Genomic DNA, 27,205 nt, shown 5'->3' with positions numbered 1-27,205 from the left:
TTACACACAAATCCTTATTTAATCATCTGTTTTTTTCCCGAAATGATGACATGCATTTCTTTTATTTTTATTTAACCAGCTTCCACCTCCTCTGAGTCTAGCTCCTTTTGTGGGCTGCATCGAGTTGGGTTCGCTGAACAACGACGTGATCAGTCTTTACCATTTCAAAGAGACTCACAAGATGGATCTCCTTACATCAGCGCCGTGCTCCAGGTACAGTACACATTTGTACGACTAGGGCTCTGGAGCAAAAATGAGCTATTGGGCCCCTACTGACCCCATCCTTGTTACCTACCTACATTGTACATTATGTATGTCCCTGCCACCTCCACATTCCAAGTACAGTGCACACAGCAGACTACAGAGGTATCGGCAGCCTGCTGCAGCTATACTCCTTCCGTTCTTACCTTTCACAATAAAAGAGATAAGAGGAAACTAACAAGATAGCGTACAATACAATAAAATAGCTTACAGTAGCTAGCTAGCATTTAGAAAACCTGCCACTTTCCCCCCGTTGGAGCTGCCCATTTTTCCCATTTGGTAATGCACCCTTCTCATTTGATGCTGTTTTTCCTGTTGAATTACAAATGATACATCCCGAACGAGATGTTGACACATTCTGCATTCTGAATACATCACACAGAGTGTTTGGAAATAACATTCCTCCTTCTGCTCTCAGGTACAAGTTGGCATTTTCCCAGAGTCGCGTTGCCAGCTACCTGTTTGACGGAATGGGCTACGCACTCATCAATAATATTGAGAGGAGGGGCAAATTTGGTGTTGTCACAAGATTTGATATTTCAGTGCGAACTGTCGCCAACAATGGTGTCCTTTTACTCATGGTCAATGGGGTAAGTCGAAAGACTCTTGAAATGTGCTTCTATCTTTAACCTCTTCAGTACATTTTCAGTCACGCACGGTGGATAGCCGGTATAAAAGATAGCAATATACATTAGCTGGCAGAGTATGACACAGTCTGCCGTTTAGCCTGCAGCCTGAGCTTGTGCACACTGACAAATACCTTGTGTTGTAGAAACATAGTTAGTTTTCATTTTTCAATAGAAATGAAATGTCACAGGCAAATCCTAATGTAATTTAACGTCTTCTTTTCAGGACAATTTCTTCCTTTTAGAGTTAAAGAATGGCTTCCTGCGCCTAATGTACAACTTTGGCTTCAGCAAAGGGCCACAACTTATGGAGAATAACACACCGAAGCTGCAAATAAACGATGCGCGATACCATGAGGTAGATACCGTCTTCTCATTTAGCCTGTTAGACAATTTCAACTTGAGCTTGTGAATAAGTTAGTGTTGTTTTTAACTGTCTTGCTGGGCCGTTTGCACAGGTGTCAGTGATCTACCATCAGTCAAAGAAGGTTATCCTACTGCTGGACAAGAGCCACGTCAAATCATTGGAGAATCCAAAAACCACGCTGCCGTTCACCGATATCTACATCGGAGGGGCTCCCTCGAGCATTCTCAAATCCAGGTGAGTCAAATGTACTTGCAACCAGACATATTGTTCTCAGCAGGAACTGCATTTACAGTATGTTTCTTGTGTGTAGACGAAGAAAATAAACACCTTTCAGGGCATCACCCTTTGGAAGCCCCAAGTGGCAGCTGAGAGCAACATATTTCATTTTTCCAACTTCTCTGGAGGGGACAGTTGCTCTCTACTGTTAAAGCTACAATTAATTGATTAAGTATTGACATGCATGTAATACCGTATAAAATTGCTATTTTTTAGCAATCGGTTGTCATTTACACATCCAGCAGACACAGAGCAGTCTTCGAGCTCCGTAAACTATCTCTGCGGCTCTGCGGAAGCTCTGCGCAAGCTTTTCCACTAAAGTATATTTTAGTCAATAGCATTCATGTCTCTAGTAAGTGGCAACCTGCGGGTGCTGAGAAATGATGCCAATACGGAAGCACCAATCCACACAGACCCCCATGTTCAAATGTCCAACTTCCAACCAGAAATAAATGTGTTTACAGCCTGGCACCAAAAACAGTTTTGGGCTCTTTAGCTAATATCCTCGTTCATGACTGTACTGGGGGTGAATTTTTATATAACTCACCTGTAAATTGTATTAAGGCATTCGACAGGTGGCCAGCAACACAACTCCAAATGACCGTTGCACTGTGTCTGCTGGATGTGTAAATAGGCAACTGTTTGCTAAAATGTCAGCCATGACAATCAGGGTGTTTTTTTGTTTTTTGTAGACTTCTTCTGCCTCCAAATGGCCAAAAAGTCTATAACTACAGTGTTAAAAAGAAAGATCAGACTTCACTTTAAAGTTTCAACCTGTGACATTTCATGTTTGTCAAGAGATTTCCTTGTTGCAACTATACCTATGTTTGAGGCAGGTAGGTGACTAAATATAAGTAACCACTTTGCAATTTGCCAGCATAAGAAATATGTCTCATATATAGATATCGTTACTAGCGCAGCTTAGAAATTCACAATAAGATGGTGACAATATGTGTATCACCACAGGCCTGAGCTGTCTGCCGTCGTAGGCCTGAAAGGCTGTGTGAAAGGTTTCCAGTTCCAGAAAAAAGACTTCAACCTGCTGGAGGAGCCTGGCACCATTGGCATCAGCAGCGGCTGCTCTGAGGAGTCCTTTGTAAGTGCTCCCTCCACCACTTCACCCACTGTCAGCAATAATGCACAGCATATATCCCCCGAGGACCAATTTCAAATTCGGATGAGGAGAGCAGTCTGACAATCAGTAAAACACACAAACTTTCAGTCTCCATTGAGATCAAATATTCGGTTGTTCTTGTTAAAACAGCTTTCACACGAGTCAAACGCTGTTGCCGTTGGGGGATTACTGAACTGTAAGCTGAACGCAGAGTGAAAGGTAATGGGTGATGAAAATGCGATGTGTTTTTATTTTGACAGATGTCCCGGAAAGCCTATTTCACCGGAGAGAGCTACCTGGGATCCACAGCAAAGATTTCCCCCTTCGACAGCTTTGAGGGAGGACTCAACTTTAGAACGCTGCAGCCCGGTGGACTCCTGTTCTATCTGACTGAAGGGGTAAACACGCATCTTTGTTTTTATAAAAAGACCAATCAAGAATTTTATCTGGGATGTCTTTGTAATAGTTTATAATTGTGCTGCTATATCATAGCTATTACCTTATTTTCTCCCTCTTCAGTCTGATGAGTTCAGTATCTCTCTGGAGAATGGAGCCGTGGTGCTGAACTCCAGAGGCACTCGAGTTAAATCGCACAAGAAGCAATACAATGACGGACGGACACACTTCTTAGTGGCCTCAGTAAACAACCAGAAGTAAGTATTCAACTTGGCAGCTGCAGTGTCCTGCCGACAGCTGCCCTTTGTGATCAACTGTGTTGGGCTTTGACTCTACCCATCTCTACATCCTGTTTCCTCTCAAATTAATGATTTTAGACATAAATTTAGACACATGGAGAGTGTTAAACTCTTCTTAGAGCCTCCATGTTAGAAATTGTATTTGAGAGGAATTTTATTTAGTTATAGTATGTTTCGATTTCATTTATTTGGCCTATACTGCAGCAATATAACCATAAGTGTCACAAATAACTGACTGACTGGTTGAACTGTTCACCTTAGGTATTCGCTGTTGGTGGACGACAAGGACAAGCAGGAGAAGAAACGTCCGTCATCTGCCACAGTATCCTCCTCGGGTTCTGCTGTGAAGACCTTCTACTACGGAGGGTCGCCGAGCAGCAGCTTCAAGAACTTCACAGGCTGCATCAGCTACGCCTACATCAACAGGTAGATCCACGCTGAACAGTCACGACAGCCTAAAGTAAGAGGGGATGCAATTGATTTATCCTACAGGTTACACTAGGCCAAATCCTCCCCTTCATATCTCTCCACACTGCAACGGTGAGATCTTTCTAATCGAGGATTTGTCTAAAAGGGTTCCTCCTGCAGGGTTGAGGTTCTACCCAGAACCATTTGCTTCTGAAGAAAGGGGCATCAAGGGTTCTTTGTAAGACTAAAGTTTCCATTAAGAACCCTTTTTAACCCTAACCCTTTTTGTAAGAAAGAGTTTTTCAAGGGTTGTTGAAAGCATGGGTGTCAAAAGATCCACACACCCAAAAACGGTGATCGTGAGCCATGATTGTTGTGAGTTGGACTGTACCACATCAGCCCAGGCCCTTTAGGAACCTCATGTAAAGCCCTGAGTGGGTTCTAGATGAAACACTTGGAATATGAAAGGGTTCTCGGTAGAAACACCTGGGTAGCACCCCTAGAAGGTGGAAAGATTCTGGATAGAACCTTTAAAAGAGGGTTCTGGGTGGAACCATTCACAGGGGGTGCTAGGTATAACCCTTTATGTTGGGTTTGAGGTAGAGCCCTTTGAAACGGTTCCAGGTGGAACCTTTAGAAAAGGTTTTACCAGGAACCAAAGAGGATTATCCGACGAGGACAAGTCAAAGAACCCTATATGGTTCTAGGACCTTTATTGTTTATTGTTAGATTGTTGCTGTTTAGTGTAGGGGATTTAGCCTCTATCCCACTATGAGAGAAAGAGACTCACAAATTAGGCTGTGAGCTGAGTACTTAAGGACATGTCTGTTGCTATGAAGACATGCTAGTGTGTTGAGAGCTCTCTTACATGTTTAGCACTCTTCTACCTGTATTTCTGTAGACAGGACCGGGACATTGAGCCGGAGGACTTCCAGCGATACACAGAGAATGTCCAGACGTCCCTGCAGGACTGTCCAGTCCAGCGCCCCCCTGCTGCTCTGCTGTCAAGCCACAGGGAACACACTTCTAGAGCCAAACAGGGCCAATCACAAAAGGTAAAACAAAGAGTGCTGCAAAACTGACTTTCTTGAGGATCTTAATTTAGTTTGCGATGATCTGCATCGTCCTGACATTCAACAAATACTCCCATAGGTTAGCAGGGAGAAGTCCAGCCTCCCTCTGGGCCTGATGGAACTGAAGAGCGATGACCAGGAGCCATCAGAGCTGAACGTCGAGCCATGCTACCTCTCCTCAAGTCCCAGAGCGACCCGCAAAGCCTTCCACTACGGCGGCATCGCCAACAGCAGACAGCACTACACAGACCTCCCAGACTCTCTCTCCAAGAGGTACGTCAATCGAGGAACACTTTACAAGTAACCTCAAGGTTAAGTGTGTTTCGAAAGCTCACTCTGCACTCTTTCAGGGGTTTTCTTTTTTGCCTGCACGCATGACTTAATGCGCCTACCACCTTCCAGGTCCCACTTCTCCTTGTCCCTGAAGACCCACTCGTCCTTTGGCCTCATCTTTTATGTATCGGATGTCCAAGAGGACAACTTCATGGCTCTCTTCCTGGCCCACGGGAAGCTTGTGTACACCTTCAACGTAGCAGACCAAAGAGTCAAAATCAGGAGCGAGGAGAAATACAACGACGGAGCGTGGCACAATGTAAGTTCATGAACTTATTCCATCTGTCAATACTGAGTGGATGCATTCAGTTATGTGTCAACAATTTCTACGGTGACGATTACTTCCTCTTCTCCCGCTGAAGGTTGTTTTTATCCGTGATGGGAGTATGGGGCGGTTAATAATTGATGGGCTCACGGTGCTGGAAGACAGAGCTCAGGGAGGAAACGTCTCCTGGCATGTCAGCAGTCCCGTCTATGTCGGGGGAGTTCCTCCAGAGATGGCCCAAAAGAATATTCAGGTATGGATTCAAGTTTATGTAGAAGAGGTTTAACAATTAAAACATACGCAGCATGAGTCATTTGAAACAGCAGATTTTGTATCAAGGTCTGTAGCTTTGAACAAAAGAGTTACCGATTACAAATTTCTGTAATTTATGAGCAGTATTAATAGATGTTTTTGGCAACATTTGCAAAAAACTGTACATGCATAACGGGAAGAAATGAAGAGGATTTTCTTTCATTTTGCATTTCGAGAATAAAGTCAAAATGTAGAGGATAAAGTCAAAATGTTTGAATATGCGCTAATAGTAGTTGTAGTATTCTCAACGAACATTTTATTCTTAACATATCGACTTAATTTTCAACAGTTCAACTTTATTCTCGAAATGCTGTTTCAACTTTATTTTCAACAATTCGGCTTTATTATAAACAATCAATGATCTTCCTCTGATTTCTTATGTCTGGCTAATACTAAAAATGCATCCTTATTGTGGACATTTTGACTTCTTACATTCTCGAAATGAAAAATGATAAAAAGGATGTGTTTAATTGTTATGAATTCATGTTTTTCTTTGTAAGAGGAATTTACATTCTTTTCTAAATCGGTCATCACTTAAACATCCAGCTCCCTGTGATTTTGAAGAATAACCCCATAATGTTTATCTCACCTTCTGATATGCGTCTCCGCGTGTCTCCCTTCAGAGGAACTCTGCGTACAGCTTTACCGGCTGCCTGAAGAACCTTCAGCTTAACGGGCGGTGGCTTTCCTCCGGGGCAGAGACCTTTGGGGTCACCCCGTGCTTCGAGGGACTCTCTGAGGCGGGAACGTACTTCTCAGAGGAAGGAGGATATGTCGTGCTAGGTGCGTTTCTAGTAGTTTGGGAGACAAAAGGAATTCTACACTTTGTATGAATGCAAAGATGTCACAGTGTTGATTCTGTGCAATCTTTCTTCCCGTATGTTACATCGGGCAACTGTTTGCGAAATTGAACATCTGTTATATTACGCGGCTCATTAGATTCCCTTCTGGAGAAAAACTCACAAGCCCCGGCTGGTCTCTCACCATCCCTGTGTGCACGGACAGAGTTCGGTTGGGTGGGAGAACATGATACCCTCGGTGCAACTGTGGTGAAATTGTGTCTCTGCTGAGAGGTGAGAGCAGAGGATGGGAGGGAGGGAGGGGGGGGGGGGGGAAGGCCCCAAGGAACTTGGGAACCGAGCTGCAGCTGTTGAAGGAGCGGAGTAATTTCACACGTGCGCGCACCGCAGAGAAACCCGGCTGATTAATGTGGCAGAGAGGTGAGCCCCAGAGCGGATGAGGTACCCCAGAACTCACTTCATCTCGCTCGCTCTGCTTCTCCTCCTTCAGATGAAACGTTCGACCTCGGGCTGAGGTTTGAGCTGGTGATGGAGGTGCGCCCCCGCGTGGCATCGGGGGTCCTGCTGAATGTGCGCACTGCTGAGGGCTACTTCACCATGTACATTCATCAAGGGGCGGTAAGTAAGAAAAAAAACCACATTGTGTTGATCAAACATGCACCTTCCTTTCAAAAGTATGGATGCAGTGTTGGCGTGTGTCTCCAGGTGGTGGTTCTCGTGAACGATGGGTCTCATGAGTTCTTCACAAAGGTGTCGCCGAGACAGGGTCTGTGTGCCGGCAACTGGCACAGAATCACCGGTGAGAATTTACTAGTTAAAAATTATCATAAGAAATTATCAAAAACTTTTTGTCATATTTACACAGTATATTTTTATGAAAACACTTCTTTACTTCTACTGAAGTAAACTTTTAAATACAAGAATTGTACTTGTAACTGAGACTTTTTACATTGTGGTTTTGCTACTTTTCCTAAATAACGTGTCTGAATACTTTCAATACTATTACTAATGCTATTAAAAAGTATAAAGACCCTTAATAGTAACCCACAGTTATTTGGATTCATTATATGAACTTGTTTGGATTTATTTTGGCTAAACCGATGCATTCCATCTTTGCTTGATCTCAGTGATCCGGGACGCCAACGTCGTCCAGCTGGATGTGGACTCTGAGGTCAACCATGTGGTGGGTCCCCTGGACCCCGGCTCCACAGACACCAAGAAGCCAGTGTTCATTGGCGGAGCTCCAGGTGAACCCAAGAAGACATTTCAGATTTTCCTCCATTGTACTCATCTATCATCACATCTCTCTAATCGTGCGACGCACTCTTCCTTCCTCAGATCTTTTCCTCCCAGAGAGCATCGCCACCCGGAAGCCCTACGTGGGCTGCATGAGGAACCTGACCGTCAATCACAGCCGAGTGAGCTTCAGCAAAGCCGTTCTGGTCAGCGGGGCGGTCAGCGTTGGAACCTGCCCCGCTGCGTGAACACTTCCGTCCATGCAATCCCCAATACAGCACTGACCAAATACATTACAAAACACTCTCTGTCCAACGTAACCATTAAGAGAAGTATCGTCACTGTTTGTCCTTGTTTCTCTCTTCTACTGTCATTTTCATTTATTTCTGTATTTTTTTTTTACATAACAATGTCTCATGCCAAGAATACAACCAAATTGTCCCAAATTTGAAAATAACTGCTAAAGATGTATAAGATGAAAGGCTCACAACCATCCTGAGGAACCTACAGCGTGTCCATGATTTAGACTTTTTACATAATGTAAAAGATGTTAATGCATTTTATGTTCCACCATCCCACCTTATACTCACAATGACACTTTTGTTTTTGCACAAGCTCATGTTCAAAACTTTTCTTTTTGTACAGTTTTATTTCTGATAAATAAAACATATTTTACATCCATGTACGGGTTTTGATTGCTAAAAAGGGGACGTTTCATGTAGTTTTTATGGCCTTTTCGTTGGTTTAGAATCTTTCTGTGTAGAATTTGGTGAGAATAATCAATAGATTGACGATATATGGCCTTTTCCTCAACTTTTTCGTCATAGGTTAAATAACCTTCATTACGCGAGAGCGTCCAGATGGGGGGCTCTTTATATGGTATCACAAAGGTCATAAAAATAAAACGAAATTACGAAACTAATATAATGATGTCGCATACCACGTGAAACTTCAGAACCTCAGTTAAGAATCCTAAAATAACATGTTCATCAAATACTGCTAAATCTTTGCACAAGACATCGAAAATACATTTTTAAACATCTTTCCATGATTCGTCTTAGAGTTGGCCCACTGACAAAACCAGAAAAAAATGCTTTGCAGGGTAAAACGTAAAGAAAAATGTAAAGGAAACTGTTTCTACTCTAATTTGTAATATTTGTTCTGCAATGGCCAAACCTTTACCCAGAGATATATTCTTAGTAAAGTCAGTCCAATGTGTAATGACTTTGTGCTAACCTCCAGACTGAAACAGAGAGCGAATAGCTCCGTTTGTATTCATAAAAGGTTGGTGGATGGATATTATTGGGAAATCTCCTTTTATTTTCCAGGCATTGAGAGAATTTCAGGAAATGTGTTTATCATGATGCTAATAGCTCAAAGCTGTCAGGTGGTGCTTCCCCTTGTTTTACGATTAACAGAAGCATAAAACAAGGATGCCCATTTCTCAACTCTCTTCAGCGGAAATATTCTTCGAAAAAATGTACATATTGAGCCGTTTAGACTCTGGATTTATTTTCAAAAGCATCTGGTTTACAATTGAACTTGGAAAAAAAAGGTGGGTTTATGAGTTATACATGACTCCCATCTTGTGGCAGCATACGGTATCCCCATTATATCAATATAATAGGTGTGAATATTAGAAAGCATGCAAAATGAAGTCAAACTTTGAATATATGGAACAACATGAAGGAACGCCAGTCAAGATGAAACAGGTGATCCATTAGAGACCTTTCACATTTATACAACAAAGATGGAACATCTTTCAAGGTGCATTTATCCAGCTAACAAAGACCATCAACAAGTTACACTTTGATATTTGGAAAAGAAAACCTCATTCTATGAAGAAAGCTACCACGGCAAAAGATTAGGAAGGTGATGGTCTGCATGCCATTGACTTTGACTGTGTAAATGGAACCCTTCAAAATCAAATATTACATTTCTTGCTTGGAAATAACGGCTTTTGGTATTTTTTCATGATTTGTGGTATTGATTTTCTTCTACGTTGTGACTTTTTTGTTCAGAAATTACCTGTAAAATTGTCCTCATTCCATTCACAAGTGGTTATATTGAACGCTATTTTACAAACACAGTTTCACACTGCACCCATCTCGAATTGCAGATTCATTCTTTTTAGAAATAGGTCTCTATTCTACAGTGACTGGGTGGAGAAAAGGATTTGGTCCGTCACCCTCTTATTAGATGATTGTAGCAACATCTCACCTGTTGAGGAATTCTGCAGCCTTTTATTTCCAGCAAAATGTTTGCAACCATAAACAATCCGATGAGGTTATTAAGCATATTTACGTCTCATAGGGTTGCCCCCTCCAATCTCCCTTCACTGATGAATGATGGACACGATTTCTCAGGTAAGATCTCTCCAAATAAAGTGAGCCATATCTCTTTACATGTGATTTATTTCCCATGCAATTCAGCAGGAACTCAGCAACGCACACATTTTGTCAGCCTACAATAAAGAAATTATACATCAACTTCTGTAATGTTACCTTTACCTCCAAAAGCAAAAGAGGTTAATTTCAAAGTATATAAAGATAGACAAAGGTTCAACATTGATCCCAAAAACTGTTTATTTTGTGGTGAAGAAATAGTAACTACGGACACTAGTACTTTTCTTATGTTTAAATATAAATACTTTCTGGTGCATGATTGGCTAGAATCAAATATCTTTTCTCTATTGTTTTACCAGAAATTGTTTGGAATCATAACCGAGGTTCTGTTGAATACTTTATTATTTGTTTAGGTAGTTTGATCATCTATAAATGTAAATGTATTAAGTATGTGGAAAAGAAAGTAGCAGAACTACTTCAAAATAGTTTTGAACAAAAGTCTGCCATATATTCTTGTACAGAAACCTGTGTAGGAGACGGAGACTCAATTGATATATCAAAAATACATATTAATTATTTAAATATTCATGAGCCAAAGAGATAAGTGATGAATGAATATGAATTGCAAACTGCAGCTTACGCTCTGCATTGCCAAATACGCCGTTTCCATGGTAATACGTCATCAGCCCTCGACCAAACACAGTGGAGGCGCGAGACGAGAAGCGTTCAAAAGTCTTCTCTAAAAGTCGTCTTAAGGACAGTTATTGAATAAAGTTAACATTAAGTATGCCTTAGCCCCGCGTTAGAAAGGGCTCTGCGTGCTGCTGCTGCCATGACACAGTCAGTCGTTGTCCAAGGTGAGTTACAACCCGGGTGCAGCACAGCGGACAGACCTTAGTTGACGTTAGTTGACGTTAGCATCCAGACACGAGCTAACAGCTAGCTTAGCCGTCATTTGCTTTGTAGGTACTGTAGCCCCGCTATTAGCTTAACGCTCATAACTTCAATATGAGTTCTTAGCTCGTTGAGTTGGTTAAACCTATCGCTGATTTAACGGACGGTTGGCACGCGGAAACATTCCCCCTAACATGTGCTAACTACACTCTGAATTGGTGTTCTTCAGTCGGCCAGTGTGGAAACCAGGTCGGCTGCAGGTTCTGGGATCTCGCGCTGCGAGAACACGCCCACGTCAATAAAGTAAGTAACACACACGTGCGATACGATAACCGTCATTATGTAAGTCAAACACAACCTCACGGTCCTCTTGCATTACATTTGCCCACAACAGGCTTGTTTCTTCTTCTTCACAACAGACATTTTGACATGTCATTAAACAATAATGATGCATGAGTTACATATGTTTTCACTGGGATTCTTCAACAGAATGGACAATGATGAATTCATGTAATTACTTACACCTGTGCTTCTCTGGTTGACAATGTATACCATGAAAAAAGACTGTAGTAGAGCTTACAGTTATGTCATATGGTAAGACTTTTATATGCATTACCATTTTTTTTACATAATACATCTTAATTATTCATAACATTCAAAATTGTACCATGATCATTGGGAATATTTGGAATCTGAAGCATCTGTTGCTGTGTATGGATTTGTATTGTGTGGATAGTAAGAGTGAAACAATTTGGTTAGTCGATTGACATTGAATGAATCAATGACCAGTGATTTTGATGACTAAACGTTTTAGTTATCAAACACAGCTGTTAAAAAAAAAATGTAATACCTTTGTGTTTTGGAGGACTGAAGACGTCACCGTGGGCTGCTGAGAATTGTGATAAGCAAGTTTCTGAAATTGTATAGACCGACAATAAATCGATTAATCAGTTAACATTCATTTCATTTAATTTCATATATTTCATTCCAATAAAGCAACCTTTGAATTTCAATTTATACTGAGAGATATTTACACCTCTAGCATACAGGCTATGCATAAACATGCACACACACTCTCACACGTGATTATTTGTGAAATTATATGGACAAAAATAAAAGTAATAAGTGAAGGATTTCCAGTGTATTACAACTTGGGTCATTTTTGTAGTTTCTTTTGGTCTGTACTCACCAAAATATTTGTGGAGAACTGTGAACACAACGTCGTTGCTGTAACTAAGTCAGACGCACAGGAAGGATGGCTGTAACTATAGAAAATACAACGTATGCATGGAGTAAAACCTGAACCTTTGAGGGAAGCCCATTGCTGTTGTGTCCTAATCAAACAGACATGTTGATCGCCTACCACGACCTGTAACGACATCACTAACATCCTATTTTTTTTTTCTCTCAGAAAGGATTGTATGATGAGGCACTCGGTAGCTTTTTCCGAAACGTGGACTCAAGGTAACCACACCTTCTTTCACTGAGTAACGGCTCCATGGGTTGAGACATTAGCCTCCGTGCAGCGGTCCAAATGTAGCCCTATTATGTTTGTTTTCTTCCTCCAGGGAAAGGGATGGGGGAGCCTGTGCTGTTGGTGGGAGAATCCAGCATCTGAAGGCCAGGGTGAGTCTTTACTCCTTACTAGAAAACAGCTTGAGAACATCTTTCATCCCCTGGTCTTCACAGGGGGTAACAGCTTATTTTAGAGTCGGAGGCCAAGGTCAGAGTTGGATTCTGCCTTTCAGGTGAGGCATCCATTGGTTAAGGTTACAAAGAGGAGTTGAGGAATGATGGCAGGCTGTCAAAGGCAACGAAAATCTATGTGCTGGCCTCATACTCGCATATTTGAATCCACAGGCGGTGCTTGTGGACATGGAGGAGGGTGTGGTCAACGAGATCCTGCAGGGCCCATTGAGAGAAGTGTTCGACAGCACCCAGCTCCTCACGGACGTGTCGGGTTCAGGCAACAACTGGTGAGAGACAGACGAGCAACGGCGGCGTCTGCACACAGGCTCACGTGGCCGGCAGCAACTGTTACGAACCATAATTGTAGCTGTTTCACAAGCGTTTAAACCACAGAGAGTTGTGTTCAGGGATTGAGTCAATGAAACTGGATTGCCAAAGTTGTTTTCTTAAATTTAAAACCTGCTATCTTACACAGACACTGCATTTTAAATTCCAGACAAGCGTAGTAGTCTCAACAAGTGGGTGTAGTTTTTTTTTCCCCCATTTGCTCTTTCTCACGCCTACAGAGCATGATTTGGAGGTCAGCTGTGCTTCTTGACAGGGCCGGTGCAAATACCCCCTCTGTAGGTTTTAGCCTGACAGCCATTGTTAAACAAAGGCCTGGTCCAGCCTCTCGTTCTGAAGTTCACATGCATAGAAAACTGACTTTAAATTCTTACAATAATTGGTTGCATCATTTTAATTTTTTTCTGGGGTGACACCAGCCATAACAAACCGTTGCAATATCTATAAATCTTTGGAAAATCCTGCACAGACCACAAAGAGTGTGTGAAAAGATAATGTTTGTAGTCTCCACTTTGTTTTTCGCTGTCAGACAAACTCACTCACTGCTGCACCAAAGACTTTCTGATGCCACTATTCTTTTTTTTTCCACCGCTTGTGAAGTTTGCAAAAATAGAAAATATGTTTTCAGTATTCGACCCAACTTAGAAAATGAATCTACCATTCTGGCACCAGAAGTTAATTTATACATCGTATAATTACAATGATATAATCACTTATGCGTTGAACAGAAACCTTGCAGCACATTCTTGCTTCATGAAACCAAAAGATTGTTTTACAACTTTGCACTTTATTAAAATACTTCTTCTTCTTCTTCTTCTTCTTTCTCTCCAGGGCAGTCGGATACCTGACGTATGGCTCAGCTTACAGGGAGCAGATAGTGGACAAGCTGAGGAAGGCAGCGGAACACTGTGACTGTCTGCAGTGCTTCTTTCTCATTCACTCTATGGGAGGAGGTAAGACGAGGACAGTTTGACCGCTTCCTGAATTTATTAGTCTTGTAGTTTGTGCGTGTATGTCAAAGCATTTGGACTGACATGTCTTCTGTTTTACAAATACCTCGGTGTACGTATACATACCCAAGAAATGTGCTTTCTCTGGGGGACATTGAGCTGGGAAAATCAGGCTTCTACAGTATTCCACACTATTAACAGAAACCAGGTTTCTGGTTAACGTGACACTGAGGAAGTCTGGTTACAGCAGACAGCTAATGCACCGATGTTGAATGTGAGGTACGGGCTCCGGCCTGGGGACCAGGGTGCTGAGCCTGCTGGAGGAGGAGTTCCCCGAGGTGTGTCGCATCGTCTCCTCCATCTATCCATCTGCGGAGGACGACGTCGTCACCTCCCCCTACAACAGTGTCCTGGCCATGAGGGAGCTCACAGAGCACGCCGACTGTGTCCTGCCCGTCGAAAACCAAGTGTGTTTTTTTATTCTTCTCCTCTTTCTGCAAGAATCCCTGCCGTATGCACACGTTGACAAACGACGAGCATTTTTTCTCCTCCTCCAGTCGTTGGTGGACATTGTGAACAAGATCAAACAGATGTCTCACGGCGGGGGGTCGGCGATCAAGAGAGACAGCGCCGTCATCTCCGGGCAGGGTGGGCTCAGCGGGGCAGAGAAGCCCTTCGATGCCATGAATAATATCGTGGCTAACCTGTTGCTCAACATCACCAGGTATAGTATTTCTGTTTGCTCACACACAGACGAGTGTTTCTTTCACCACTAGATCTGGAGACTGAAAGCCACAACGTATGATTCATTTTTTTGAGCACATCAAACCACTCACTGGACCCTTGTCTCCTCTATGGAAGCATCCGTCTTTGTTTTGTTTCCTCATGTAGTTCTTTTTTTGTCTCTTCAATCGAGCACCCACTTGTATTTTTCAGTTCCAAGTTTAACCAGATATGAGTGAGACTGTATTTTGTCCTGTAGTTATTAAGTCTATTTATTTACACACCCCAAATATCAGTATCGACACCCTCTGTCATTGGATACTTGATTCTGATGAGGAAAAACTCCTCCAAAAACACTCTAATGGAAGAAAGAGCTTAGTAGAAAAGATTGCGGGTTTGAGCGGGCAGGTCAAAAAGTGACAAAGAAGCATTCAGAGCAAGTTATTAATAACTTACAGAAAACTGCTCGCTATGGTCCACATTTTCTCCCCCTCTTTCTGTTGCTCTCGCTCAATCAAAGACACAGACACACACACACCGCAAGCAGCAGTTCTCAGACCTCAGTCCCGACAGTTGTGCTACTATCATGCATGAAGTTGGTGGTTTGCGGGTCTGGCGGAGCAAATTGGCTCTCATCTGTTATGCATCACTCCATCACTGCTGGACGGACAGACAGGAAATAGATGTTGTGTAAACGCTATAACCAACGTAATAAAATGACAGCCTAGACAATCAGCATGGCAAATGTCAAATATGAAGGAAATGGAATCCGGAGGATGTCTGGCAGCTTCCAGGTGTCGCCAAAGAGAACCGACCTCCCTTCTCCACCGGGAGGGAGAGAGAGAGAGTAACGTCTTTCCTGCTAAATCACTTGTTGCTGCTTATGCTTCACCCAAAGTTTCCTTTGTTCCAGCTCGGCTCGTTTCGACGGATCCCTCAACATGGACCTGAACGAGATCGCCATGAACCTGGTCCCCTTCCCTCGGCTGCACTACCTGGTGCCCAGCCTCACCCCTCTGTACACGCTGGCCGATGTCAGTGTCCCCACCAGAAGGTCTGCTCTCTGGCTGTCACTACGGCTATTTCTTACCTCACAGTTGTTTTTTTGAATCCCGGGTATTGAGCTCACATTACCCCCACCCCGTTCTACACATGTTGACGGTAGTGATGAATGAGAAGGGGACCCCTCCCCCTCACTCTCACTGATCGGGAGTGTGTAGAATGCCATTTGAAACAGTGCTGGTACTACTGTATAGTGCTACTGTAGACTGAAAGGGGAACTACGCCCATTTTTATAGATCTGATTCCTTTGGTCTAAGACGGGTCGGCAACCCGCGGCTCCGGAGCCGCATGCGGCTCTTCGGCCCGTCTGCTGCGGCTCCCTGAGGCTACATCCACACTAATACGTTTAATACGAGTTTTAACAAACAAAAACTATCTCCGTCCACACGGCGTTTCAGCATTGTTTTCGAGATCCAGACTAAAACGCCTGAAAACAAATATCACGTGACTATTCACGTACACTGGGCATGCAGTGGGTGCCGGTTTTCAAACCTACTGGTTTCCTTCTGTGCGTGTGTCGTGTTCGCATAACAGCAGCAGCTGTTTTCTGCCTCTGTTGCCAGATTCGTCAAACATTCACAAACATATTGCTGGAGATCTAAAAGCCACATCTCATATATATTGCGGGGATTACGATTGTAAGAAATCATCTGTGGACGAGTAGAAAACACCCTGAAACAGGAGCTTTTAATATGTTTCCTTCTTTTTTATTCAGATTCGTACCATCCTTCATTCAAGAAGCATACGATTTTCAAACACCACAAAGCCGCTTTCATTGTATCAAGTGAGACGGTGGCAACTTCAAGTTTAGTACTTGCGGCCTTGTGACAGGAAACACACACACACACACACACACACACACCTGCTCCCCAACAACAACTGCCATGAAAGTGGCCTTGTGTGAGCCATGCAGACCTCATCTCTAAAAGAGTGGAGGTGGTACTGGGCGGGGAAGGGAATGTATGTATGAATGCAGAGCAGGGTGTTGCTTAAAAATATCTTGCATGCTCAGCAGAACTTGCCTGGACAAATAAAGGTACAAATATTGCCCCCTCTGGCCCCGAGTCTAACTGGAGTGTACCTGAAATCCCTCCTCCACCTTTCACCCACTATAACCAGTAAATAGAGACTAGTGTTTCTGGTTTCCCTTGGGGTGCAGCCCCCAACGGAAACCAACCGCCTCTCCTTGAAAGAAGTAAACAAAATATTTTATCTATCCAATTTCGGTTGTTTTATTTCAGCTCCGTGGGAAAGTCTTACCTGCGCTTTGCTGCCATTTACTATCATGCTGGTTTCTATGTGGAGCTTTGTCCACACCGTGTTTAAAGTTCGCTACCAACAGAAGCTGCTCTGTTTCGACGATGTGAGGTCGAAAGATTTCCGTGAAATGTAACCGAATTGAAAATGCAGTGACTTAAACCACAAAGGCTGCGTTATGTGGAAGTATTGCGTTTGTCATTTTTGGTTTCCTGTCTCCTCTAACCGGGGCCCTCTAGACTGGATCAGATGTTCAGCGATGCCTTCAGCAAAGACCACCAGCTGATCCGAGCCGACCCTCGGCGCAGCCTCTACCTGGCCTGCGCCCTCATGGTCCGGGGCAACGTGCAGGTGTCTGACGTCCGCAGGAACATCGAGAGGTCAGAGCAGCCCCCCACCCACACCCGCACCAATCCTGATGGGCTCTAAATAGTGCCCCCATTCAGCACCGGCAGCGGTGATTCATGACTGGTCCATTCAGCAGCCCCCCCCCCCCCCCCCCCCCCCCCCTCTCTCTCCAACAGCTCTCCCTTCACCGCTCTCCCCCCGCAGGCCTTGTTTTTCATGTGGCGTGTTGTCGAGGGAATCTGAAACAGAAGCGGCTGTGAGAGCGCATATTTGTGCGTAACCATGGTTTAAAAGGGGGGGAGCAGAAAATATACTTCTATTAGAAGAAATGATACCCCACCAAAAGACTCTTAAGGGCACACACATTATCACTGGACACATACTGCAGCATAGTTTACTGTTTATTGGTCCCTTTATTATTTTATTTTGTTCATAGAACAAATAAAAACACAATGTTTTTACCATAAACTTTGGAAGTGTTGACGAAACTAAACACCAACAAAGATGTTGAATCGGTTGAATCGTTTTATCAAGCATAAATGCCAAACATGGTTGGTTCAAGCTGCTCAAAGATGAAGCGTTGCTGCTTTTCTCTATTTTAAATCATCATCAACAGAATACCTTTGAGTTTTGGACGGCTGGTTTGACATAACAAGACATTTGAAGACCTTAACTTGGAATTGAGGAAACGCTTTTCACTAACCTAATGATCAATTAGTTCATTCGGGTTATTAGATCATTTTTCAAGATTTTTTTTCTTGTAAATTTCTGACTTTATCTCAGAGAATTTCATTTTTTTTTCTTGCATCTTTATGGCTTTATAATCTTAAAATATAAATACGTTTTTCGTTGTAAATTTGTGAGTATTTTTCTCATGAAAATTATTCTTAGAATATTAACCCCTTCCCCTGGCTCTGTAATTTAATTGTTTTTACTTACAATGGCCCTAATACACCATCATAGGTTAAAGACATCTGGATCATTTCCCATCCCTGAAATGTAAAATGCCCTTAGGTGCTCCATGAACACTGCAGCCCTTTCCTTGCGTTTGACGAGTCGTTGTCGTCCCTGCTCTAGACTGAAGCCTTCGCTGCCCTTTGTCTCGTGGAACCAGGAGGGCTGGAAGACGGGCCTGTGTTCGGTGCCTCCTGTGGGTCACACCCACTCCCTGCTGGCCCTGGCCAACAACACCTGTGTGAAGCTCACCTTCATGGAGCTGAGGGAACGTTTCACCAAGCTCTACAGGAAGAAGGTGCAAAATTATTGTATGTTTTTTAGGCCAACATAAGATTCAGCCAAGTAATGTATCACTAATGCATTAAACCATCAAATATTTTCTCGATACATCTTGTTAAATGGGTGGATCACTAGTTTTTTTTCCTCCATTACTTATGATAGAATACCTTCTGGGTATTCTGGACCGTTAAAGCAGATTGACGATACTGTAGCTTCTTGCGGTGGACATTTGTTTTGGATATGTAAATGAAATGAGTTAAGAGGAATCTTAAGTCCGATTTGAAATAGTTTTCTCAGACTTCATAACTGACCGGCACGCCCTCTGTCTTGTCAAGGCTCACCTACACCACTACCTGCATGTGGACGGGATGGAGCAGAGCTTCTTCTCGGAGGCCGTGGGCTCCCTGAGCTCGCTGATTGAAGAGTACCAGCATCTGGATGCCACCAAGGGGAGACTCGTGCCTGACGCACCCAGACTCGGCATCGCCAGCTGAAGGTTCCGCTGTGTTGTAAATCTTTGTGTAGCTGATCGGCCTTCTACGGCAGAGATTGAGTTTTCAATAAGGACTTCACACAACCAAATCTTTTGTACATACCTTTTTATAAGTTGTTTATCAATATTGTCTGATTTATGACCCGATTTAAAAATGTAACACAAGGAACAACAACAACTCAATCTGTAGTGTAACCTGATTTGCCATTTATTGGCTCCCTGACCGTAGTATTATGAGGTTCTGTTAATGTGTCAGCATCTGCTGTTACAGCTACATGCGCTGACCAATTCCTTGTTCTTATTGCACGTACATGTCCTGAAGATAGGGCTCCTAAAAGCTTTTGTCTATAACTAGAAGTCTTCATCTATTCAATGATCCCAGCCACTCGTTCCTTATAAACGTAATGACCAGAGTATGCATATGTTTCTGTCCTTAGTCCGCCACAGCAAGGGATCACGTCCCAGCGCCTGTGTCTCGGTCGGATCCGTCAGAGTAACCGCAGGTCAGAGAACATGTCGTCTGGATCGCTGCACTTCCTCTGGCACACGCAGGACGTGATCCACTGCATCTTCCACTGTGTGTTGGAGCCCGCCTTGCACGTGAAGTTGACCTTGATCATGCTTGACTTGTTGGGGACACAGCAGCGCTTGTCCGTACAGACGCCGCAGTACGTGGGCTTGAACTTCTTGGTGCTGGTGCAGCCCGAGAGCTTCAGCTTCTCCGCTTTCTTCGCTTGGAACTTGGGCCGGCACGTCTTTCCCTTTGGCACCTGAGAGGAGAAAACAGCAATTTTGTTTGTATGTATTTTTGGGGGATCTTATATAAATCAACACTTCAATAGAATTTTGACAAACTTGTCACCTTAACACTCCTCATCACGCTCTTCTCACACGGCCGCAGCAGACACAGGCGTCGGTCCTTCCTCATCTCGCACTTGCCGTTGTCGTTGTTGACGCGCACCGAGATGCCCAGGCCGCAGGTTTTGGAGCAGGGGCTCCAGGGCGTGGTCTGGATCAGACAGTTCTTCTTCCAGGCTAAAGGAGGATCCCTGTAAGCTTTCAGTATTACAGTTAAAGGGCACTGTGTCAACAACACCCCGCGCAAAGAACTAGTCTGTGTGCCACCGTACTGCCAAGCAGTGCACAGGCCCCAAATACCTAACATGCTGAGGAAATTCATTCCTTTAGAGCTGTGCTTACACGAGTTAAGAAGAATGAGTAGAGTAGGAAAGGGCATTTAGCAGAATGGAAACTGTATTTCTGTTTCCTTGTGAGTATGTCAGCTCTTACATTTTAAATCTAAACAATGTGCTCTGTTTATCCAGCGAGAAATGAAATGTGTGTTTCCACGACAGATCATGATATAGATATGTTTCTGCAAGAGTTTCATGCAAAGCAAACCAATGACTGCTACATCAAAGTAGAATGTATGGTGCTTTTAATAGAAACAGGGAGTCGTCCCTCGTGCTGCTCATAACTGGAACCATCCATCTTTCTGTTTAGTAATGAAACGCCCACTCCCCTTTCCCCCCCAACCAGCTAAGTCAGACAGCAATTAGCATTCCAGGCCAGACGCCTGTGCACAGGTTTGCTCCGTAAACACACACCTGACATGTAGGTCGTGTCCTGCTGGTGCTTCTTCGGGCTCTGGCCACTGCGAAGGCCGGCTGGCATGTTGCCCATCAGCGAGGCGGGGCCCAAGAGAGCAGCAGGCTTCTGGATGAAAGCGGGGGTGCAGCCGATGGCTCCAGCAATACAAGTGCACTTATAGAGGGGGCTGGGCTGGAATCCTTCTCCGTTCTCATAGTGGGCTCCATTCAGGTCGCAGCCCACTGCCATCAGGTCTGAAGGAGTGAGGGGAAACATGTCACAGCTCAGGCAGCGCTACTCTCTTGAATCTTAAATGTGTACGATTTGTACATAACTTTTATTTGGTCTTCATCACACAATTATGTTGACAAACTAAATGCTCAAAAATAAAATTGGCATTCATTTCTTTACAAAAATGTACTAATTCATACAATAAAAGTCGACAAAAGTTTGGCACTGTGTATACATTAATTAACACATTGAGACGTAGTCATGGTGACCTCACTCACTGAATGCTGAACATCACAGTGGCCACTCAAAGCGTCCACACCCTTAATTATGCATAACTTTAAGCCTGAAGTCAATTTAAACATCTGAGTAGTATAAAGATTCACTCCACGTACAGTTGACAGGAACAGAGATATTAGCTATAGAGACAAACAACTTTTTTTCTACCGGGCTGTAAACATGTTTCTGCTGTTAAATTGGGCATTTTAACATTGCAGTCTATGGGGATTGACTCGACTTTGGAGAAGTGGCCTTTTGAGGAACAGCAGTTTTTGGCACTTCCCTGTTGGCTTACATTTACAGGACTGGAGGTTGCCGCTTGGGCCGGTGTAGACTATGGATCTATTAAGGAGAGATGCCTTCAAAGTCAGCGGCCCATTCATACCTATTGGAGCTGCTCACTGAGTGGTTATGCTAAATAAAAACTATTTTTCTATTTTTGTCCAGCCAAGCAGGTTGAGAGTGTGCACGTCCAAGACTTCTGCTGGCTGAGCCGACTTACTCACATCCTTTTGGGACAAAACGGCTCGTAGGAAAAACAGCTCCGTAGCTACTAGAGGTCTGACACTTTAATTAGGCTACAGCTGTTATGTCAGTATATCAGATGCACGTTTCTAGTATTTATTCCCTCCATGACTAACTTAGGAAAGATGTAAGCCACTCACATGCACACACTCCGACCTCGTATCTGGGCTTGTCAGCTGAGAAGTCACAGTACATGCTCTTGTGCGGGTCGCAGACGTCCCTCTCGTTGCACGGCTCTCCGATCTGCTTCGCGCAGCTCTTGCAGCAGCCGCACCCGTCCAGGACGGAGCTCACCCCCGGGGCGCAGTGGGGTCTCTGCCGACACTTGCAGGGCCACTGGCAGAACTGCCGCCTCTCGGCCGCGGCCCGCCCGTCTCGAGGAGCCAGCTGCCCATTGTTCTGAGCCCAGCTGAAGCACTGGGGGAGGAGGGCAGAGATCCATTAGTTTTAGCTCACCATTTGTTTACTTTGTTCGTAACACTCATCATAAAATACCCTCTCATACCGAGGTTTTCTTACTTTGCCGGCCAAGGTTGATATTTTGGAGAGAGAGAGAGAGAAAAATGTATTTGTGTAAAGTCAATCATCCATAATTTGAATCGTATTCATGTATATTATCATTCATACTGTGATAATGGCCGGTATCATTGTCATATGTTATTCACGTCACTGAGACAGGGAGTCTAGTATAGCGGCCTTGGAGCCCGGGTGAAGCAGATAAACCACCCAGATAGCAAACGGACCCCGCTGCGGATCCGCCCTGGAGGTATCATAAACCCCGGAACAGATCCGCAAAACGTGTCTGTATCGGAGTCTACTTGCACAGCGCGCCGGATCCGGAATGGATACGCGTCAAAGATCCAGACCTGATCCGGCATATATCCGGCCCGTATCTGCTCATGAAGCGGCTCATTCGGTCCGGGTCCGATTTGGACCCGTTCATAAAGCGGCTCATTCGGCCCGGTTCCGATTTGGACCCGTTCATAAAGCGGCTCATTCGGCCCGGTTCCGATTTGGACCCGTTCATAAAGCGGCTCATTCGGCCCGGGTCAACCTCTTGAAAAAACAACTGTTTTCAGCTTTGAGACGAGGCATTTTCATTGCAATTGTATCTTAAGTAAGAGAAATCCAAAAAGTTACACAAACTAAAAAAATTACATGGATTTCACTGGACAGGTCATTTGAAAAGTTAACTATAGCAAGCAGGCAGATGAGTGAGAAGCACACTATTTGTGTGTGTGGGAGTATGGTTACTTTAAATTGAATGGCAGCAAATGGCCACTAGAGGGACATAGTGAATCATATAACTTCTGTCCAAAGGAAAGTCAAAGAAAATAGCTAAAAATGTCACAATAGCTCACAGTTGTGTAGTAGGTAAATACTGTGTGTTTCTCATTAAATATGCACCGGACACCGCATTCATTCCTATTTGGATCAGAGTTTAAAATATTTTAGGCTTATTATATGAAAAATCGCAGCTGGTGTTTGTGAGTCAAACAATGCGATCCTCTCGGTGCTTTTCTGTCCTTATCACAACAACTTTATGACAGACACATGTGCATTAGTGTGTGCGTGTCTGAGTGCGGGAGAGCGAGATTACATCACCATGCAGGGAAGCGTAAGCCCTTGCAGGAAAATCAAGGCTGCGTCCAACTGAAACTGGAGATACAGAATAACCAGTCAACAGGCGGAACTGGCTTCAAGTGACCTGGCAGGACGCTGCTCTGCCTTTATGTGGACGGATATGCGGCCACTTTAATTACAAAAACAAGCCCGTCATGCCAGTGCAGGGTAATGCTGTATTTGACCGATATTATCACGCGAGGAAATCACAGGAAATAAATTAATACAACAATGATAAAGTTATTGTGTCTACAGTTTCTTCTTTAAAACGGACATTACGGACACAATGTGTCACTTGATTAAAAGATTTTCTGTTGAGTGTTTTTCCCTCCCCCCCCATGATATGTACACATTTCTTTTAAACGCAAAAAAAAACCCCTTTGCACTCAGGAGAAATTATAATATCAGACTGCAGTCTGGCAAGACTGTTTTTAAACTGTTTTTGTTATGACTTGTTCGAGGTACACAGTGTAACTTGTCCCGGTGAAAGTTCAGAGGAGGGGGGGGGGGGGGCTTAGGGTATAAAGTAATGTAGCTACAGTGCTATTGTGAAGTTGAATCCGGACAGCTCGGTTTACATGTACTCTTTGTGATGCAAATAAATCTGCGTGAGCTGAAGAAAATCCAATCTCTCGTGTGTTCTGTGGGTGTTTCATTACTGCGTTCCTAATAGTGAGAGCCTGTGGTGTAGATAACAGGTACTGAGCCAGCCGTTAGGTCATAAAGTCAAAGAGGCTGATCATCAACTACAAAAAAATGTCCCACAAAAGAACGTTTCTATCAAGACTATGAAAGAATAACCAGCTCAGAGTCGTCAAGAATTGTTGCCAAAAGGCAACATCAGATTGCCATTTTCTATAATTCCTCTGACTGAATTTAAGCATGCTGGTTGTATACAGAAGATTGGTACAGATGGCTAAAGGTCCCACTGATGAAACTAAAAGGTGGAAAAGCTAAATTTACATTCCGTGTCAAAATTGCCTCAGGAATCTTTGGAGAAATATTTGCCTGCTTCATGCCTCTTTGAAATCAGTGCCTCGTGCACAGTCCCGCTGTCCCAAATACTCACTAGAACACCGAATGTGGATTAATCCGCTGCTGAGAATAGCCCCCAAAACTAGACTATTCACTTTTGTATGACCTAAAAACTACAGTGCCCAGCTGTTCACGGAGTTTCTGAGCCATTTTTAAAGGGCCAGTGTGTAGGGGTTGGCATGCGAATGTACCTCTCTAGAGCCAGTGTTTGGTTTGTCCATTCTGGGCTACTGTAGAAACATGGCGGCCGGCTCCGTGAAGAGGACCCGGAGTTCCGTATGTAGATACAAACGGCTCATTCTAACCATGATTTTGCATCATCACTGACTGTTGAAGGTGTACATTTTCGCATCTATGAAATGTAACGTATTGCTTTATGGGATTGTTAGCTGTTGTGGGATTTCATGCTGTTTATCTAACTCGCCTCGCATATTTCTTTTAGCTCTGTCTTGTTAGTTACAAGACAGAAAAAAAAGAGAAAAAGTTCCCTTTTAAAATGCAAACATATATTTTAAAGGGGCAGTGTGTTGCATTTAGGGTAATATATTAACAGGAATATATTAATGATCTCATTAATTCATCTCAAAATACGATTCGTGTTTTCGTCAGCTTAGAATGAGCCGTTTGTATCTACATAGAGCAGCACTTCTTCACAGAGCCGGCCGCCATGTTTCTACAGTAGCCCACAACGGACAAACCAAACACTGGCTCTGAATAGGGCCAATCGAGTTTCCACATTTTTTGCGTCGGCCACCATAGTTCACATACACACGTGGCACACTGGAGAAGCTTCGGTTATTTGCAATCTGCCAACTCACCACTCGATGACGCCAAATCCTACACACTCGTCTTTTAAGCCCAATCGGCTACAATCTCAACTTCTTCCTTTTCATTGCCACCTCAAATGATGTGACGCTCTTTTGTAGCTATGAATTTGAGCATTTTTCCTATTATGGTCACACAGCCATGTTTTAAAACCTTCAACCTAACTGCACATCGAGGAAGAAGGCATTTCAAATGTAAAAAACTACAGATGGCTCGGAGCGGTGACAGCCCAACCAACAGCTTATAAATATTTTAGTGTTCGGCCCTATAAAACTGGTTTGCTTGGTATTTGCTATGATGCAATCTCTGCGCGGTGCCACTTGTGCTCCAATTCCCCCGACTGCTGCTCAAGGGTCACTGAGGGCTATGCCAAAAATCTGAAGCCTGTCTGCCAGGTTTCCTGAATGAGCTCATTTCATGGTGTGAAAATGGGTCCACGGGAGCTTTAAATACAAAGACCTCAGACTTCGCTCCCGTTTTCTACTCTCTGTGAAAGGAGGACCAACTCTGAGCCCAATAAAATTGAGAATACATATATACTTGTAAATGGCCAACTGATTCTTATTTCAGAATATTTATCCAAATAGATATATTCCAAGAGTCTAATTATGAAAAGGCAAATTCAGATGGTGCCCTGCTACTGAGAAAACCAAAGCATCTGTTGTTGTTTTGCCCTCAAGTGTTGTCCCATCAAAAACCTCAGCCTGTCTATAGAGTCAGAATAGAAAGAAAAAAGAAGAGAATTCTCTTCTTACCTGTTGAGCAAGGATGAGCAGGAGGTAACGGCAGGGAAGCGATAGCATCTCTTAAGTGAGAAGGTCTGTGTGAGCTCCAGGAGGGCGCAGGGGGACGAGGGGAGCTGGAAGGTGGGATTTAGGGAGGAAGACTGGCAGAGGGAGAGAGGAATAAGTGGGAGTAGAGATTGGGAGTTCTGACCTGTCGGAGAGGGGGGACAAAGCAGCCCTCTGTCTCCTCTCCAAACGCACCTTTTCCCCCCGCCTTACTGATCCAGAGGGGAAATATTTGTCTTCATAACTGCCAGGCCACTCCAGGGCCTTCAAGTCCCGCCCACTTGTTTATTCTTAGTCTGCCGAACCTCGCGCACATTTACCTGGGTGCGACTAACCGTTAAATCTGCCGAACCATGTGTGACAGGCCGCTACATGGCGCTCGGTAAAGAACGTGCTGTCTGGTTCATTCTGTAATGGACAAAAACGGGTCCGGTTGGGATGTGTGAATGCAGTCACTGTGTGTTGTTTGTTTAATGTGGTTCCGAAGCTGTATGGTCCCACTTAATGTATTTGAGTTCACATTCCATTATTATTTACACTGAGTAAAGAGCTCCCTCTCAGAGCCAGCCCTCCACCTCCGTCCACATACAGCCAACGCCCCTCTGGGAGGTCACATGGACGGACCAGAATAAAACCTGCTTACTTCTATGTTTTTACTACTGCTGTACCTGCTATTACAACTGCTTATGCTACCGGCCATAAGAGCCCAACCAATACTGGATGTGTGAGGCGGATACTGATATTTGAGAGTTCTGATGACAGTATAACAACTGTTATTTGATTTTTATTTAAAATATCTCTACAAAAAATATCTCTACATCTGTTGAATGGATTGCTATGACATTTTGTGGAGACATTCATGGTTCCCAGAAGATGAACCACAATTACTTTGGAGATCCCCTGACTTTTCCTCTAGTGCCACCAGCAGGTTATTGTTGTTTAGTTTTTTAGCATAACTCTTGACAACTATTGGATTGCCATCCAATTTGATAGAGATATTGATGGTGCCAAGAGGATGAACCCTCACGACTTTGGTTATCCCCGACTTTTCCCTGAAGCGCCACATGAGGTTGCCATCTGTGCTTTTGAGTGAAATATTTGTCCAATATTTTGGTTTATGACCAAATACCTGCAAAACAAATGTATTTAGTTATAATGACCAAATGTTAGCATGCTAACAAGTTAAATTAAGGTTAGTATA

The 27,205-nt window shown here is 43.7% G+C and overlaps 3 protein-coding genes across 3 annotated transcripts in view; 2 read left to right on the top strand and 1 right to left on the bottom strand.

The window, feature by feature from the left end:
• The window catches only part of lama4 (laminin, alpha 4), a 28,339-nt gene extending 19,892 nt beyond the window's left edge, over positions 1 to 8,447 (top strand). Inside the window, exons 24-40 of the mRNA XM_079179980.1 lie at positions 80 to 213; positions 680 to 851; positions 1,114 to 1,245; positions 1,346 to 1,488; positions 2,497 to 2,626; positions 2,905 to 3,042; positions 3,164 to 3,297; positions 3,601 to 3,765; positions 4,649 to 4,802; positions 4,900 to 5,093; positions 5,223 to 5,412; positions 5,516 to 5,671; positions 6,354 to 6,513; positions 7,021 to 7,148; positions 7,236 to 7,329; positions 7,658 to 7,777; positions 7,869 to 8,447. Of these exons, the coding sequence (XP_079036106.1) occupies positions 80 to 213; positions 680 to 851; positions 1,114 to 1,245; positions 1,346 to 1,488; positions 2,497 to 2,626; positions 2,905 to 3,042; positions 3,164 to 3,297; positions 3,601 to 3,765; positions 4,649 to 4,802; positions 4,900 to 5,093; positions 5,223 to 5,412; positions 5,516 to 5,671; positions 6,354 to 6,513; positions 7,021 to 7,148; positions 7,236 to 7,329; positions 7,658 to 7,777; positions 7,869 to 8,014 (2,490 nt within the window). The 3' untranslated portion in view covers positions 8,015 to 8,447. The remainder of the gene's footprint in view (positions 1 to 79; positions 214 to 679; positions 852 to 1,113; positions 1,246 to 1,345; positions 1,489 to 2,496; positions 2,627 to 2,904; positions 3,043 to 3,163; positions 3,298 to 3,600; positions 3,766 to 4,648; positions 4,803 to 4,899; positions 5,094 to 5,222; positions 5,413 to 5,515; positions 5,672 to 6,353; positions 6,514 to 7,020; positions 7,149 to 7,235; positions 7,330 to 7,657; positions 7,778 to 7,868) is intronic.
• Positions 8,448 to 10,827: 2,380 nt separating this feature from the next.
• Positions 10,828 to 19,561, top strand: tube1 (tubulin, epsilon 1). The gene is made up of 13 exons (XM_079180643.1): positions 10,828 to 10,968; positions 11,235 to 11,308; positions 12,417 to 12,469; positions 12,574 to 12,631; positions 12,866 to 12,981; positions 13,871 to 13,992; positions 14,269 to 14,456; positions 14,547 to 14,713; positions 15,626 to 15,766; positions 17,271 to 17,411; positions 18,457 to 18,631; positions 18,951 to 19,111; positions 19,546 to 19,561. The coding sequence occupies exons 1-12, from the start codon at positions 10,944 to 10,946 to the stop codon at positions 19,107 to 19,109; spliced, it is 1,419 nt and encodes a 472-aa protein (XP_079036769.1). The 5' UTR covers positions 10,828 to 10,943; the 3' UTR covers positions 19,110 to 19,111; positions 19,546 to 19,561.
• Positions 19,555 to 26,016, bottom strand: ccn6 (cellular communication network factor 6; the record flags this gene model as incomplete). Its single annotated transcript, XM_079180644.1, has 5 exons — positions 19,555 to 19,878; positions 19,971 to 20,164; positions 20,716 to 20,952; positions 21,871 to 22,147; positions 25,969 to 26,016. The coding sequence occupies 5 exons, from the start codon at positions 26,014 to 26,016 to the stop codon at positions 19,597 to 19,599; spliced, it is 1,038 nt and encodes a 345-aa protein (XP_079036770.1). The 3' UTR covers positions 19,555 to 19,596.
• Between the last annotated feature and the right edge of the window lie 1,189 nt (positions 26,017 to 27,205).

The sequence above is a fragment of the Pholis gunnellus genome (assembly GCF_910591455.1).
Source record: "Pholis gunnellus genome assembly, chromosome: 19".
In the NCBI taxonomy this organism is placed as follows: Eukaryota; Metazoa; Chordata; class Actinopteri; order Perciformes; family Pholidae; genus Pholis; species Pholis gunnellus.
This window is presented reverse-complemented; position numbering and strand designations above follow the sequence as displayed.